Source organism: Phascolarctos cinereus, unplaced genomic scaffold, assembly GCF_003287225.1.
Source record: "Phascolarctos cinereus isolate Bilbo 61053 unplaced genomic scaffold, phaCin_HiC Scaffold_2;HRSCAF=192, whole genome shotgun sequence".
NCBI lineage: Eukaryota > Metazoa > Chordata > Mammalia > Diprotodontia > Phascolarctidae > Phascolarctos > Phascolarctos cinereus.
In genome coordinates this window covers 110,086,743-110,101,239 of record NW_027555625.1, presented here as the reverse complement: position 1 = coordinate 110,101,239, position 14,497 = coordinate 110,086,743, and the positions used below count along the sequence as shown (strand labels likewise).

At 39.8% G+C, this 14,497-nt stretch overlaps 1 protein-coding gene across 4 annotated transcripts in view; it reads right to left on the bottom strand.

Moving 5' to 3' along the window:
* Positions 1-12,206, bottom strand: part of PAPOLG (poly(A) polymerase gamma) — a 48,239-nt gene extending 36,033 nt beyond the window's left edge. For all 4 annotated transcript variants that reach the window (XR_013484565.1, XM_078149531.1, XM_078149529.1 and 1 more), the window contains exons 1-3: positions 11,870-12,206; positions 8,537-8,695; positions 7,186-7,252 (exon numbers count right to left, since the gene is read on the bottom strand). Coding sequence is in view for 3 of the 4 variants with exons in the window: in XM_078149531.1 (XP_078005657.1) it covers positions 7,186-7,252; positions 8,537-8,695; positions 11,870-11,886 (243 nt within the window). In the remaining variant the exon portion in view is untranslated. The remainder of the gene's footprint in view (positions 1-7,185; positions 7,253-8,536; positions 8,696-11,869) is intronic.
* Between the last annotated feature and the right edge of the window lie 2,291 nt (positions 12,207-14,497).

Here is a 14,497-nt window from a genome sequence, read left to right as displayed (position 1 = left end):
CCATACAGATAATCAACCCCTAAATCCCTCTACTTTTTTCTGGTTGACCCTGAGGCTTCTTTTGTATCTCTGTCCCATCTGGCACAGTTCTACTACAATTCCTAGTTCAGAACTACTACACGCGCTGGTCTTGGACCAGTGCACCAGCCTCAGACCTCTAACTCATTTCACATGGCACCTCCAGATTAATCTTCCTACTGACCAACTCTGTTTTATCACACCCCTGCTTCAATATTCCCAATAATTCACCGAAGCCACCTAGTTGCTCTGGCTAGATTGGTCTTCCTGTCATCTTCCAGACATGCCTTGTATACTCTAGGTGTTGTGCCTTGGCACCTATTTCTCCTTGCCTACACCATCCTTCTATTGTCCACCTTTCTGAAACCACCTTTCAAGATCTAGTGGTGCTCTGTGAAGCCCTCCCTTGCCCACCCAGACCATAATGAGATTTCTCTTTTAAATTTCTACACTTAAGAGTTCCTGTACCACTTCTCTGACATTTAGCCTCTAATCTTACATAGTTTCTCTCATCTTCTCAAACACACTTAAGTAAGACCCTTGCTTGTAGGACAGTGTTATACTTCTCTGTACTCCCTTGACTTAAATGAAGTACCCTGCACATAATCAAACACATTTATATGTGTTAAAATTACAAATACCTTTTTTAGATTAATGGAGTATTACTATTTAAGGAATAAGACTTGTAGAATTAAGTATAAATCCTTTTCCATTTTACATAGCATCAAATACACAAAGACAGTTATGACACAAATCCACTCTTGTCCAGGCTAAATATCTCTACTTCCCTCACTATCTTGGTCACTCACCTGATGGACAACAGGCAGTAACTGTCAAGATGTCCTATCTTGTCACTGTCCACTAAAACGTGATACTTCAAACTAAACATAATACTCCATATTCACAATTTTAAATGTTAAACTGTTAGTGTGATGGCTATTACCTAAGTTGACAATGTTTTAAATGCGTTGACTTTCTTCTCTCAGGTTTTTGTGACATTGCTCTCTTCTAATTCTCCTATCTGTCTGACTTCTCATCTGCTAAATTAGTTAAATTATCCAATTCACTGCAACAAACATTTATTAAGGACTTATTATATGTGAAGCTCTGTTCCAGGCACTGAAGATACAATCAAACACAATCATTACTCTTAATTATACAACACGTAAATAGATAAGTATATGTGTTATAAATTGGAAGTGGGAAGGCTTCTTGTAGGACGTGGCACAGGACTTGAGCCTTGAAGAAAACTAGAGATTCTAAGAAGCAGAGGAAGGAAGAAACATTTCAGGTATGAGGGACCGATTTCAAAAAGGCAAAGGAACCCTGGATGCAGTATAGAGTTTAAGGATCCATAAATAGGCTGGTCTGATTGGCCTACTTAAGAGTAATAATAGCTAGTATTTACGTAATGTGTACTCGTGCCAGGTACTGTGCTAAATGTTTTACAGTTATCTCATTTGATCCTCACAACCACCCTGGGAGGTAGGTACTATTATTAATCCTATTTTAAAGATGAGGAAACTGAGGCAGGTACTTGAGTGACTTGCTGATGGTCACATAGGTAAGAAGTGTCTAAGGCCATATTTGAACTCAGATCTTTCTTGACTCCATATCCAGCAATTCTATCCACTGCACCAGCTAACTGCCACATGAAAGCAAGTAATGTATGAAAGAAGGGAACAAGCATTTATATAACACTCCCTATGTGCCAAGTACTGTGCTAAGCATTTACAAATATTACCTCATTTGGTTCTCACAATTATAGTTGGTAGATGCTATTATTATCATCATCACCCCCATTTTACAGACGAGGAAACTGATACAAAGATTAGGTGACTTGGTCAGGTCACACAGCTGGTTAGTGTCTGAGGCTAGATTTGAAGCCAGGTTTCCTGACCCTAGGCCCAGTGCTTTATCCACTGCACCACCTGGCTGCCTAAGTGCCTCATATCGAGTATGCAGCTAATTGGATAAATGGAAAGGAGATATTTGAGGGAGAGGGATGAATCAAGGAACCTAGCTGTTTCAACTGGATGGACAAAGGTACCTTCAAAAGACACAGAAAAGCCTGCAGAAGGGGTTTTAGGAGAAAAGAGAATGAAATCTGTTTCAGATATTATGAGTTTGAGAAGCTGATGGAGTGGAGCATTCAACAAGAAGCTGGTGTTAAAGGGACTGGAGTTCAGGAAAGCAAGTAAGGCCAGCTATAGTATAACTCTTCAACAAAGATAAGTAAACTTACAGGAGTTTCTAAGATCACAAAGACAGAGGGTATACAGAGAGAGAAGAGAAAAAAGGACAAAGGCATGAAGGACATCCAGAGTTAGGGGATGGGGGAAGAGCTTTACAAAATTAAACATTTTACTGACATGAATCTAAGAATCTGAGAGTTGGAAGGGATCTCAGTAACCACTTAGTCAGACCTATATGAAAGAAATCCTCACTATGACATCTAGCCTTGAAGGTTTAAAGACCTTCAAAGTAAGAGAAAACCACTACCTCTTGAGGCAATACATTCCATTTTTGGACAGCTCTGGCAGGGAGTTTTTCCTGACATCAACCCTAAATTTGCCTTTTTGCAACTACACTCATCATTCCTGGGACGAAACAAAACAAACTCAATCCTCCTTCCACATGACAGCTTCCCAAATGCTTCAAGAAATCTATGGCATCACCCTAAGTCTTCTCTTCTCCAAGTAAACATGCTTAGTTCCTTTGATCAAGGCCTTTCGCCATCTTGGTTGCCCTTCTTTGGATGGGTTCCAATTTACCAATGTCCTTCTCAAATCCTGATTCCCAGGATTAGGACATCCACAATACTCCAGATGAGGTCTGACAAGAGTAGAGTATAGTAAGACTATCACCTCCCCATTCCTGTTAGCTATGCTTCTCATAATGCAACCCAAGACTGCACTAGCTTGCTTTGCTACTGTATTATACCACTGACTCCTACTAAACTTGAAGTCCACTGAAGTCTCCAGATCTTTTTCAGCATAATTACTATGTAGATATGCCTCTCTCATCTTGTACTTAGGAAGTTGATTTTTTTGGGTACTTAAATCTAAGACTTTACCTTTATTTAATTCAAACCCAAACCTTTAGCGTGTCAAGGTATTTTTCAATTTTGTCATTCAGTGTCACCCCTCCCAAATTTATGCCATCTGAAAATTTGATTAGCATGCCTTTATCCAAGCCACTGATAAAACTGTTTAAACAGTACTGCCAAACACAAATCATGTTCTATTACAAGAAAAACCATACACATCTGTAAAGTGTCAGTAACAAAAAGCACTGATCCCTCCCCCACTCGAAAATACAAAACTTTAGGAAAATCCAAGTCATATTACTTCATTAAAATTTTATTCTCACATGTTTCTTGAAACTTGTATTACTAATCTAATATCATGACCTATATAAACACAGCAAATATCAAAATACATTTTTCTACTTGAAGGAAAACTTATTTGAAGTAAATTATTCTGTTGTCGATCATAAGGCTCTAGAGAATATCTCAAATAAATGAGTAGTTTACACATAAGAAAAGGATTTATGCATAGGAAATAATGAGATTACCAATAATTTTATACAACCTATAGAATTTCTCAATGTTCAAGTAGGAAACACTGAAAAACTATTCTGAACTCCCCACAGCTCAAAATCTGTATATGATTATGCCAATGAGATTAACGTCAATCGCATCTGACAGATACAGTGCTAAGTGAATTTATCAGTGCCAATTATAGAACCAAAGGGCTAGATAACTCTTTAAGACCTCGAAATCTACCTCCCTACCTTTAATAGTCAGAGATCTTAGATTTGAAGTTGTATTCTAGTTAAAAATGTAAATTTCCTAAACTAATTCCTAGTTATACTGAAAAAGATAATTTTACCCAGGAGGGCATTTCAACAACTGCAGGGAAAGAATGTAATATCTTACGATTTTCCTGAGGTAGGAAGTAGGATTACTGAAGACAGGACAGTGTCTTGGACAGGAGAGGAATAGCTTTTGAGTCTTCCTAGGAAAGTGAGGAACTTTGTAACCTTTTTCTCCCCAGCTCTTGCCCAATAAAAATCAGATACAGGTTTAGGGCTGAAGTAAAACTGGCAAGCAGGAATAATCTTCTTGGATGAGTCAGTGATGACAAATAGGTAAGAGGTCTTAGGCAGAGATAAAATGGGCAAGATGAGACGAATGGAATGTTAACTTGGAAGATGAGAAAGGGGTTTGCCTGCCCAAAGACAGAGTGGTACAAACAGAAAATAAGTTGGATTAGAAATTAGAGGATCTGAATGTGAATCCCAGCTCTTCTACTGACAACACATGTGATCTCATGCAAGCTACAATGCACTGTTGGGATATTAAGTACCCTCATCCGTAAAAGGATGGCACTGGATAACAAAACCCCTAAAGTCCTTTCCAGCTTTACCTACAATTATACAAGACCTGTATTAGGTTAGAAACTTAAAAAAAGTACTAAATCTGACTAAAGGATATAACAATATAGCCATTTTGCCCCCTGGAGGAGGAGGCATTTGGTGGAGGAATTGAAGGAAGTCCTGGGTCATGAAACTTCCACTAATGCATACTGCCAAATGTTTGGCAACTTAATTATAGAAAGCTGCCTGGGGCACCAAGAAGTTAAGTGACTTGTCCATGGTCACACAGCCAGTATGTACTGGAGGTTAAGACTTGGACTAAAGTCTTCCTGCCTATATCTATCCAGCTGCATCTCTAAATAAGAATCATATAAATAATAAATTTCAGAGTTGAAAGGGCCCTAGGAAGTCATCCAGTCCAACCTACATCTGGGTAGAAATCTCTATAACATCCCTGAGGATGGTAACTTAATTTCTGCTTAAAGACTCCTATCAGGGAAACTCCCTACCTCCTAGGACAGCCCATTCCACTTTTCAACAGCTCCAATCATCAGAAAGTTTTTCCTCACTTTGGTACAAATTTGCCACTGCTCATTTGTTCAGTGAAATTTGCTAGAACTATGAAATGATTTTTGTATTTATTTTTATCTATGTATGATACTACCTAAAATCTACCAACTCCAACTATTCCAAATATCATGAAGAACCAAGAAGGCAGTAAAAAGAGGTCTCTGAGAAGCAAAACTTATCAAATTTCAGATTACAAAAAGCTGAACATAGATAACACAACAGACAAAAAGTAAGCTGCAAAAAGATACTGACAAGCTAGGACACTGGGGTGAAAAATCTAGTAAGATGAAATTTAATAGGGATAAATGTAAACTCTTATACTTGGGTTTGAGAACCAGAGTTTACAAATACAAGTTGAGGGAATCTTTGAGACAAAGATGTGAGGGACTACATGTTCAATGCATCAACAGTATGACACTGCAGCCCCAAAAGCTAGTGCAGTCTTGGGCACATTTTCCATGAATATTGAAGCTTGTTCTTTCTTCTGCCCTGATCAGATTATAGTTGGAGGATTCTGTTCAGTTCTGGGAACCACATTTTAGGAATGCCAATGATGAGCTTGAGGCAGAGAAAGACAATCAGGATTTGGAAACCCTAGAGTCCCTGTCATAGAAGATCTGCTCAAGGAATGAGGGTGATTTAGCCTGGAGAAGAGATGAACAGGACAATGGATAGCTGTCTTCAAGTACTTGAAAGGCTAGTCAAAGAGGAAGAGGGATCGGATATGTTTTGTTTAAGCAGAACCAGGAGCAAAGAAGTTGCAAAGAGGCAAATCTAGGCTTGACATAGGGAAAAAACTAAAAATAAGAATAGGAATGGTTTTCATTTGGTAGTTGTTGGTTCACCTCTCACTGAAGGTCAAGAAAAAGCTGTAGAGGTATTGAGTGTATTGTAAGAGAGATTTTCTTTTGGGTATGAGTTGGACTAGATGACACCTGAGATTGCTTCCAAATATGAATTTCTGTGAAAACCAGATGTGCAAAAAGAGTCTCCACTCAGGTTTTTCATTATGACCTTAACTAAGGCTCCTTTCATGTCTCACTTGTACCTTGTAGTTTCCTGACTAGTCCTCCTACCTCTATACTACCTTCTTCAATCTAACTTACTTCCTTTTTTTTGGCTAGGCAATGGGGTTAAGTGTCTTGCCCAGGGTCACACAGCTAGTATCAATCTAACTTTCTTATAGCTGCCAAAATAATTTTCTTAACGAACAAGTCTGACCATTTCACTCTAATGCTCAAAAACATTCAGGGACTAACTTTGCTCTAACCTACTTTTCCAGACTTATTAGTCTCCCACAACTGGAAAACTTTCCCTCTTCATCACTACCTGTTCTAAATGTTTTCTTCTTCCAAGGTCTATTTCAAATACTACGTTCTCTACAAAGCCTTCCCTGAACCTCTCAATTCTTTTTTTCTTCATGGAATATTTGAAGACCACTGTTTGATTTCATTTGCCCTCAGTACATTCTCTGTAGTATTTTAGCTGCAATTATTAGATCATAAATTCCACAGAGATAGAGACTACACTGTTTTTCATCTTCACATCCCCATCATGGAATGGGGCCTTTCACAAAGGTACTTAATACATGCTGAACCAAACGGAGAAGCATTCACTCAGTTTTCTACTGTTATTCTACAGAGTTCTTAGCTAGTTTGATTCCAAGCTCACAATAGATAAGAAGCAAATAAGCAGAAAAACTGCTACAGGAAAGCCACACTGACATCAGAGACAAGCAAGATGTGTAAACAGGAGAGAGCCATAAATATCATAAAAAGTAAACCTAAGAACTCAAAACAGCAATATGGGGCTATTTAATTTGGAGGTGAATGGTCCAACTACCTCTATAGCCCTTGAGGATGCTGCTGTACTCACAGTACAATAACTGACATCCATCATAATTTAATTTTTTGGTAATTGCAAGGCATTATTATACACAGTCCACGCTATTTAAGGAGACAGAAGCCAAAGGAATGTGAAAAATGTTTAAAATTACCAACCTAATTTTTTTATCCTCAAAAAAGATATTTAAATTTAAAAAGGTAAATAAACTCTCACCTATCTAGATTATTTAGATAATAGGACTATCCAAAATGACTCTTTGAGGGTTCCAGATACCTGAGGATTTTGCCAAGTATTTTAATCTAGTCTTGTCTTTGTTCCTTAAGTATATCCTTTTGACATAAGGAATAGCCTATTATTTTAAAAGACTCTTACCTTACTTTCACTGAGTTCGGATATCCATTCTTTTACCAGATTATTCAGTTTGCCAAGAACAACAAGCCTACAATAAAAAGAATAGGTTTTTGTTTGGGGAAAACAAAAACATGTCCTCAACATTAACTAGAATGGTATCCCTTGAAATGCTGGTTGCAGTGGACAGGACCAATAACCATGTTATAAAGACTAAAAAAAAAAACCTAATATTTTTTACTATGTGTCAGGCACCATGTACTTTACACTTATTATCTTATTTGATCCACAACCACCTTGGGAGGTATGTGCTATTAATATCCCCATTTTACAGAAGGAGAAACTAAAGCAAACAGAGCTTAAGTGACTTTCACAGGGTCACACAGCTACTCAGTGCCTGAGGCTGGATTTGAATTTGGGTCTTCCTGACTCCAGGCCTGGTGCTCTATTCACAGCACCAGCTAGGGCTCATGTTATTTCTGACTTTTTGTGTATCATTTTTATTTAGGGGACAAGATTTTTACCCATGTATGCAATTGGTATAAGTAGTAGCAGTACTACAATGGATGGTTTTATAAAATAATAGCAACTCACATTTGTATACCATTTTAAGATTTACAAACCACTTTCCTCCCAACAACCTTGTGAGGTAGGTATTACTTTAAAGTACTTCAGAGAGGGTAACTGACTTTTCTATCCAGGATAATGTCTCTATCACAAAAGAAAATTATTATAAATAGTCCCATCCTACTTTTCTAACCTTATTTCCCATTAATCACTTTCATGTACCTTACATACCAATGAAATCTGGGAACACTGAACAGTCCAAATACCCCACCTCCTACTTTTGCTCACACCCTTTCCCATGCCTAGAATGCCTTTCCTTAGCTCAGTTCCATCTGTCTATATCATACTTTTCAAAGTCCAGCTCAAATGCCATTTATTCCAAATGCCACTGACAATCTATCTTTCTTTTAATAGCATTTTGAATATATCCCTTATGTGGTACTTGACACTTTCATACTGTAGCTGTTCATATACATTTTAATCTTTAATCTAGATTGTAAGCTTCTTGAAGTTAGAGATATTCATCTCTGCGTCTCTTATTAGTGTCAAAATCAAATAGAAACAGGTACCACTTATCTGTACATGAAGAACCTTTCAGGCCACATATTGACATAGTTTTACAATGTGATAGTACCTGTTTTATTGTGTTTTTATTTATTTTGTTAAATATTTCCCTATTACATTTTAATCTGGTTCAGACCACACTCAGGAGTCTTGTAGGTTACATGTTAGACACTTGAATTACAGTACCTATCACAGAACCTTGCACATGGAAGGTACTCTAATGTTTGTTAAATTAATAACATACCTGTGATTTAATTCCTCTTCATCTTCAAATACACCAAATGGTTTCATGGCTTCAATTAACTTCTGCGTATAAATATGATCTATTTCTTTGGGAGATGCCAGACTAATTGGAGATGTGATTCCATAATGCTTTTGACGCTGGGTCTCCAGCACAGCACTTCTGCTTAAGAGAAAAAAAAAATAAAGAGAAAAGGCAAAAACCATCATGAGACATTGGTTAAGTGGATCTATCATATTTTAATTTCCCTTTAAGGGCTCACTAAAGGCGCTAACATACATTATGCCAGGCTGATGTTTTACTTTTGGTCATAAAAGGCACTTGTGATTTTCTCTGGTCTTTGGCTTTTGAAGAGAAGGTCATGGAGAGTATGACTTTTCTGTGTATTAGCATTAACGAAAACTGTCCTATCTACACAGTCAGTGCTCAAAGGCAGGTCCCTGAATAAAATCTGAGGCAGTGCCACTGTCATCACAATTTAAAGGAGTAAAAATCCAGCTGTTTGTCTGAAATTCATAAGGGCAAGTGTTGCTAATTCCTGTATTTACTTTTTTAAAGGTTAATAAAATGCTTTGGGATAGAAAAGGAGAGTCTGACTGGTTTTTTTTGGGGGGGAGGGGAGGGATGAGTGGATGAAGAACTAGAATTTTCAGAGCTCATACACATATGAATATCTAAACTCCTATTGGCCAGATATAGGCAGATATAAGAATACTGTGTTCTTCAAAGCAATTAGCAACTCTTCAGTTTGGGAAAAGTCTATTTGTAAACTACTCACCAATATAAACAGGATATACTTATTTTAAAGATATTCTTTATTTTAAATATGTCATCATTTGTAAGGTCAGTGAAATTCAAAACACTACACTAACTTTACATACATTTTCAACCCAGCCTTCCAAGCCTTTAAGTACCACAGATGTTTTTATTATCCCCATTTTACATATGAGGAAACTGAGTCACTTGCCGACATCTAGTCTAGTAAGTGTAGAAGGATGGATTCCAGCCTAGGTGTTTCTTGACTTTAGCTGCCATACTGGTGAGTGAAAACCATTATGATATGGCAGCCTCTAAGAGTTCTATAGAGGACCAGGAAGTATCTCCAGAGACTTTTCCTATATTCCCTTCTCACCAGTGTTGGCAGAAGGAAACATTCTCTTCCTGGAAAGAGACCTTGGGGGAAGAGGATATGGGATAAGACTAAGGAGGAAAGGGCTATTTGTCTTTTCAGGAAAGAATCTGTATTATTTGTGGCAATTATTAATAAATCTTTATCAGGTTTGGGACAGCTAGATGGCACAATGAATAGAGTGCCAGGCCTGGAGTCAGAAAGACCCAAGTTCAAATCCAGCCTCAGACACTGACTCTGGCAAGTCATTTAATCCTGTCTGCCTCAGTTCCTCATCTGTAAAATGGCCTGGAGAAAGAAATGACAAACCACTCTATTATCTTTGCCAAGAAAACCCCAAATGGGGTCACAAAGAGTTGGACTGAAAAAATGACTGAAAAATGACTAAATAACAACAACAAATAAAAGGTGATTTAGAATTATTCAAAACAAAAAAATACTATCAACTCACTCTGAAAGGGGGCAACCATTAACAGAAAAGTCAAAATATTTACTAGAGAGAAACAAACAGGCACAAATTAGAACGAACTTCTGAAAAGCAGGAGGGTAATAAATATAGGTTTCTGTAGGTAGAGGGGGGTGGTAGAGCAGGGAGGAAAACAGGAATTTGTTCTTTAATTCTATCAGAGCTAATCCAAATTCTTTTTATTTGGGTTGGGTCCATCTGGCCATTTGCTAATGTGCTAATTAAAATTTCCTAATGCATATGGTGCTTTGCTTGATACTACACAATATAAAGGGATAAAGGTTCCAGGACTTCTAAACTAAAAGACATCAACAATGAGAAACATACAGAAACAAGAATTCAGTCAGGTGATAAAAACATTAGTAGTTATCTATTAGACCAATAGCTACAAAAACGAATTAGAAGCTTCCTAAGTCAAAGGTTCTCAGTTTGTTTTTTAAAAGAGGGGAAGGAATAATGTACTGGGGTCAAAGGGTAACTTAATATCCTTCTTCTTAAAATACTCATTGATCTTTAATCATAAGAACAAGAGGGAAGGTAGTTTCCAGGCAATAACCAAAAACATTTTGTTGCCAGATATTTGTTCCCAGAGAGGGAAAGAGGGTAGAGGACCAGCCTTAAAGTCCAAAAAGGAGAGGGTTCAAGTCCCATGTCTGATTCATACTAGTGACCCTGGGCAAGTCACTGAAATTTCCCAAAACCCTAGGCAATTCTCTTAAGATTGAAATTCCAGAGTAAGTGGGGCTCTGAATCCAAAGATTTTCTTCATCTACACCAATAAAATCCTCCCATCTAAACCACTATTCCAGCAGCAGGAACAGTCCCCTATCTTTCCAATTCTGCCTCCAGTTGAAAAGGATTTCTTTTCCTCTTCGATTTCAACAATTAGTTGAAAATATACATAACAATTATGTTATATATAATAGTTATAAGATAGTTATAATATGCCATCATAAGATAGTATAACAAGTTATAAGACAGAAAGTATAATACAAGTTATTGTAAGATAGTATAACAAAATAGTTATTATAAGAAATTAAAACTAGGCAACACTCTTTCCTAAGAATAAAATTCTAAGTGGTTTTGACTTATCACCAAGACTTTAGGATGCAGAGGAGATTAAAGATGAGGTAATCTCTCTCTATAGTGAAAAGGGAAACTGAGGCAATTCCCCTCACTGAAATGAGCCAGCAAACTAAGCGTACTTACTAAATGACTATGGGGAAGGTGTTTTTTTGTGTTATTGTGGAGGGAGCCGAGAAAATCAGCTAAGCAGAAGCTGCCAAGAGCAGACAGCAGGAAGATAGGGTCGACGGACAGAAACGGCAGCCTGGATGAAGGGAGACAGGGTCTGGAAGCCCGTGCTCTAGGGGACGGGAAGCGGAGGTGGAGTGGGGATGGGGGAGCAGCACGGAGGCAGCAGGCAGCGTAGACGAGCTCGGACAGGCTGCGGAGCCAAAGGGTGTGCCGGACAAACTCCGGCCGCTACCCCCCCCCCCCGCCCGGCCGGCCCTCAGCATCATCAGCTGGGGGACACGTCGCGGGTGGGGGCAGACGGAACCAGAGAGCCACAGCCCCCCGGGGTGGGGGTGGGGGGACGACGAGGTGAACCCGGCGGGAGGCCCAGGTGGGGGTGGGGAGGTAACGAGGGTTGTGGCTGCAAGGGGGGGGCGCGACGGGAAGCGGACACCTCCCAACTGCCGCCCCTGCCCGCCGGCCCGCGGGCTAGGCCCGCACTCACGCTGACATTTCTTTCATAGCTTCCTGAGCCTCCACGTCTGGCAAGAGTCGTTCTCTCTTCCCCTCAGCGGCCCCTCTGGCTCCTTCCTGCTCCTTCCTTCTCCGTTCGCTCCCTCGGTTTTCCTAGGCTCGCTCGCTCTCTCGCCAGCTCTCTCTCTCTTTCACACTCACTCTGTCGCTCGCTCGTTTGTTCACTCGCTCACTCACTCACTGCGGCCGAAACATCCAACCCAGTAGCGCGGCCCGAGCCCGCGGGGCCGGCCCTATTTATGACAATACAGCGCCGCCGCCGTCGCCGCCGTCGCCGCCAACGCCAACATGGCGCCCCTTCCCGACGGGCCTCGCGCGGCGGGCGCCGGCGCCGCCTCCGCCCCCACCCCTTCCTCTCGGGCCACGCCAGGCTCCAGGGAGGTGGCTCCGTCCCCACCTAGCGGCTGCGCCGTTCTCTGTGCTCCTGGCGTGCGGGGCTAGCGGCAGCCAGGTGCTCGGCGCTCCCAAGCCAGGGCCCCTTCCCTCGGGACTCCCCCCCCGCCCCCCCTCCGCTGGACTTGGGCAGGTCTACGCTCGTCCCGAGGCACCGAGAAGTCCTTGGGAACCCACAGCGGGGGGTGGCGTTCTGCCCCATGGGCAGGTCTCCCCTAACTGAAAAGCTCCGCAATAACTTTCTTAAAGCTAGTTTTAGTTTTGAATGAACAAGAATTTAGTTCACTTTCTATTTTTATTTAGTTCTATTACATTTTTACTTAAGTTATTTTAAATTAAATTTGTTTTACAGTTTTTTTAGTTATCAAGCAAATTCTTGCTAATTGAAAAAAATGATTAAAATTTTTTTTTTCTGCTTTTCACCTCCATACTCACTGAAAAAAAGAAAAAATGCAGAACCACTATCATGCAAGCATAGTCATGCAAAACAAATCCTCACGTTGGCCACGTCCAAAAATGTGTTTCTCTTTCTGCATATTAGTCTCTGTCATTTCGTGGGCAGGTCATTGCACTACTCAGAGTTCTTTAGGTCTTTCAAAACTGCTCCTTTAAAAAAAAACAATATTGACATTGTACTATACTATACATTTTTCTGATTCTGCTCACTTCAGGCTGCGTCGGTTCATAGAAGTCTTCCTAGGTGCCTGAAATCTCTTCATTTCTTACAGGACAGTAACTTTACATTATAATGCCTATTATTGGTTCAGTCTTTCCCCAATTCATAGAGATCTCTTTAATTTCTATCTCCTTCTCCCCACTGCGGGGCGGGGGGGGGGTGGGGAGAGTGGAAAAGAAAACCTTTGTAACAACTAAACCAAGTCAAGCAAAATAAATTCCCATGCTGGCCATTTTAAAAAAAGTCTCATGCATATTTAGTCCATCACCTCTCTGTCAGGAAATAAATACACCTCACATCCTAGAAGAAGATGAACTCCAAATGGTTATATGAGAAATATAAAAGCTCTCTTCAAAATTATTTTGGGTTTGGACACCAGATGAGCATTTTTATATACATACTAGAACAGAAAAAGGATTATATATGAAATATATAACTTACACAGAGGCTTGTGCTGCCTCTAGGATCTGTCATTTTGTCCAATAGACAAAAGCTTTCTCTTACAGTACAGGTTGCAAGCCCTTTATAGAGCACTGGATTTTGAGTCAGTAACACCAGGATTCAAATCCTGCCTCAGACACTTACTAGCTCTGTTACCGTGGGCAAGTTATAGTTTTCTCATCTCTAAAATGGGAATGATAATAGAAGCTACATCAGAGAGTTGTTGAGAATACCAAATGAGATAATAGATGTAATGTTTGTAAACATTATAACACTACAGAAATGTGAGCAGTTGTTATTATAACAGCAGATGATAGGATAACAGGTTTACATTGGAAGGGATCTCAGAAGCCATCTAGTACAACACCCCAATTTTATAGGTAAGTAAACTGAGGTCCACAGAGCTGAAGTTCAAGTTCAGTATGTAATAAATTGCAAAGCTGGACATCAAACCCAGGTCCTGTTGGAGCATTGCTGTGACAGAAAATTTCATCACCCTAAAGACAACCAACCTCCTCAACTTAGCTAGGGTCCAGGGACAACTGACATAAGTCCATCACCAGTCAAATTGGAACCTGTGCAACTTGGTCCATTCCAACAGATGATATATTTCTAGCTGAAGTGGTAGGAAATCAAAAACATTCACCAACTCTTCGTAGCAACATACTTATCTGTATATGTAAGAGTGGGGTTGAAAGCACTGCATTTAGCACTGTGCCTTGACAGGTAACAAATAGATTTGTTTTTTAAATTATTGAATCGAACAATCAAAAGTGAATAGTAAACAGGGCGTGTACATCTCCCTTAATTAGTCAAAGCCATGAGAGACTGGGTCATGCTCTAAATACTTTATATAAAAAGGATAAGCTATCTCAAAATTAGGGAACGAATAATTTTTGAGGTCTGGATTTTAGAGGTTGGAGCAAGCATGGAACTGAGGGAAGACTTGTGGTTGTGTGGTTTGTCCTTCGTTCTTGAAGAGGACCACGACATCAGGGAGATGATAACATGACCTGCAATTGACTTTGAGCGAGAAAGGGCTGTGGCGTCACCTGCCTTATTTTCTCCTACAGAGCCATCTGGGTCCAG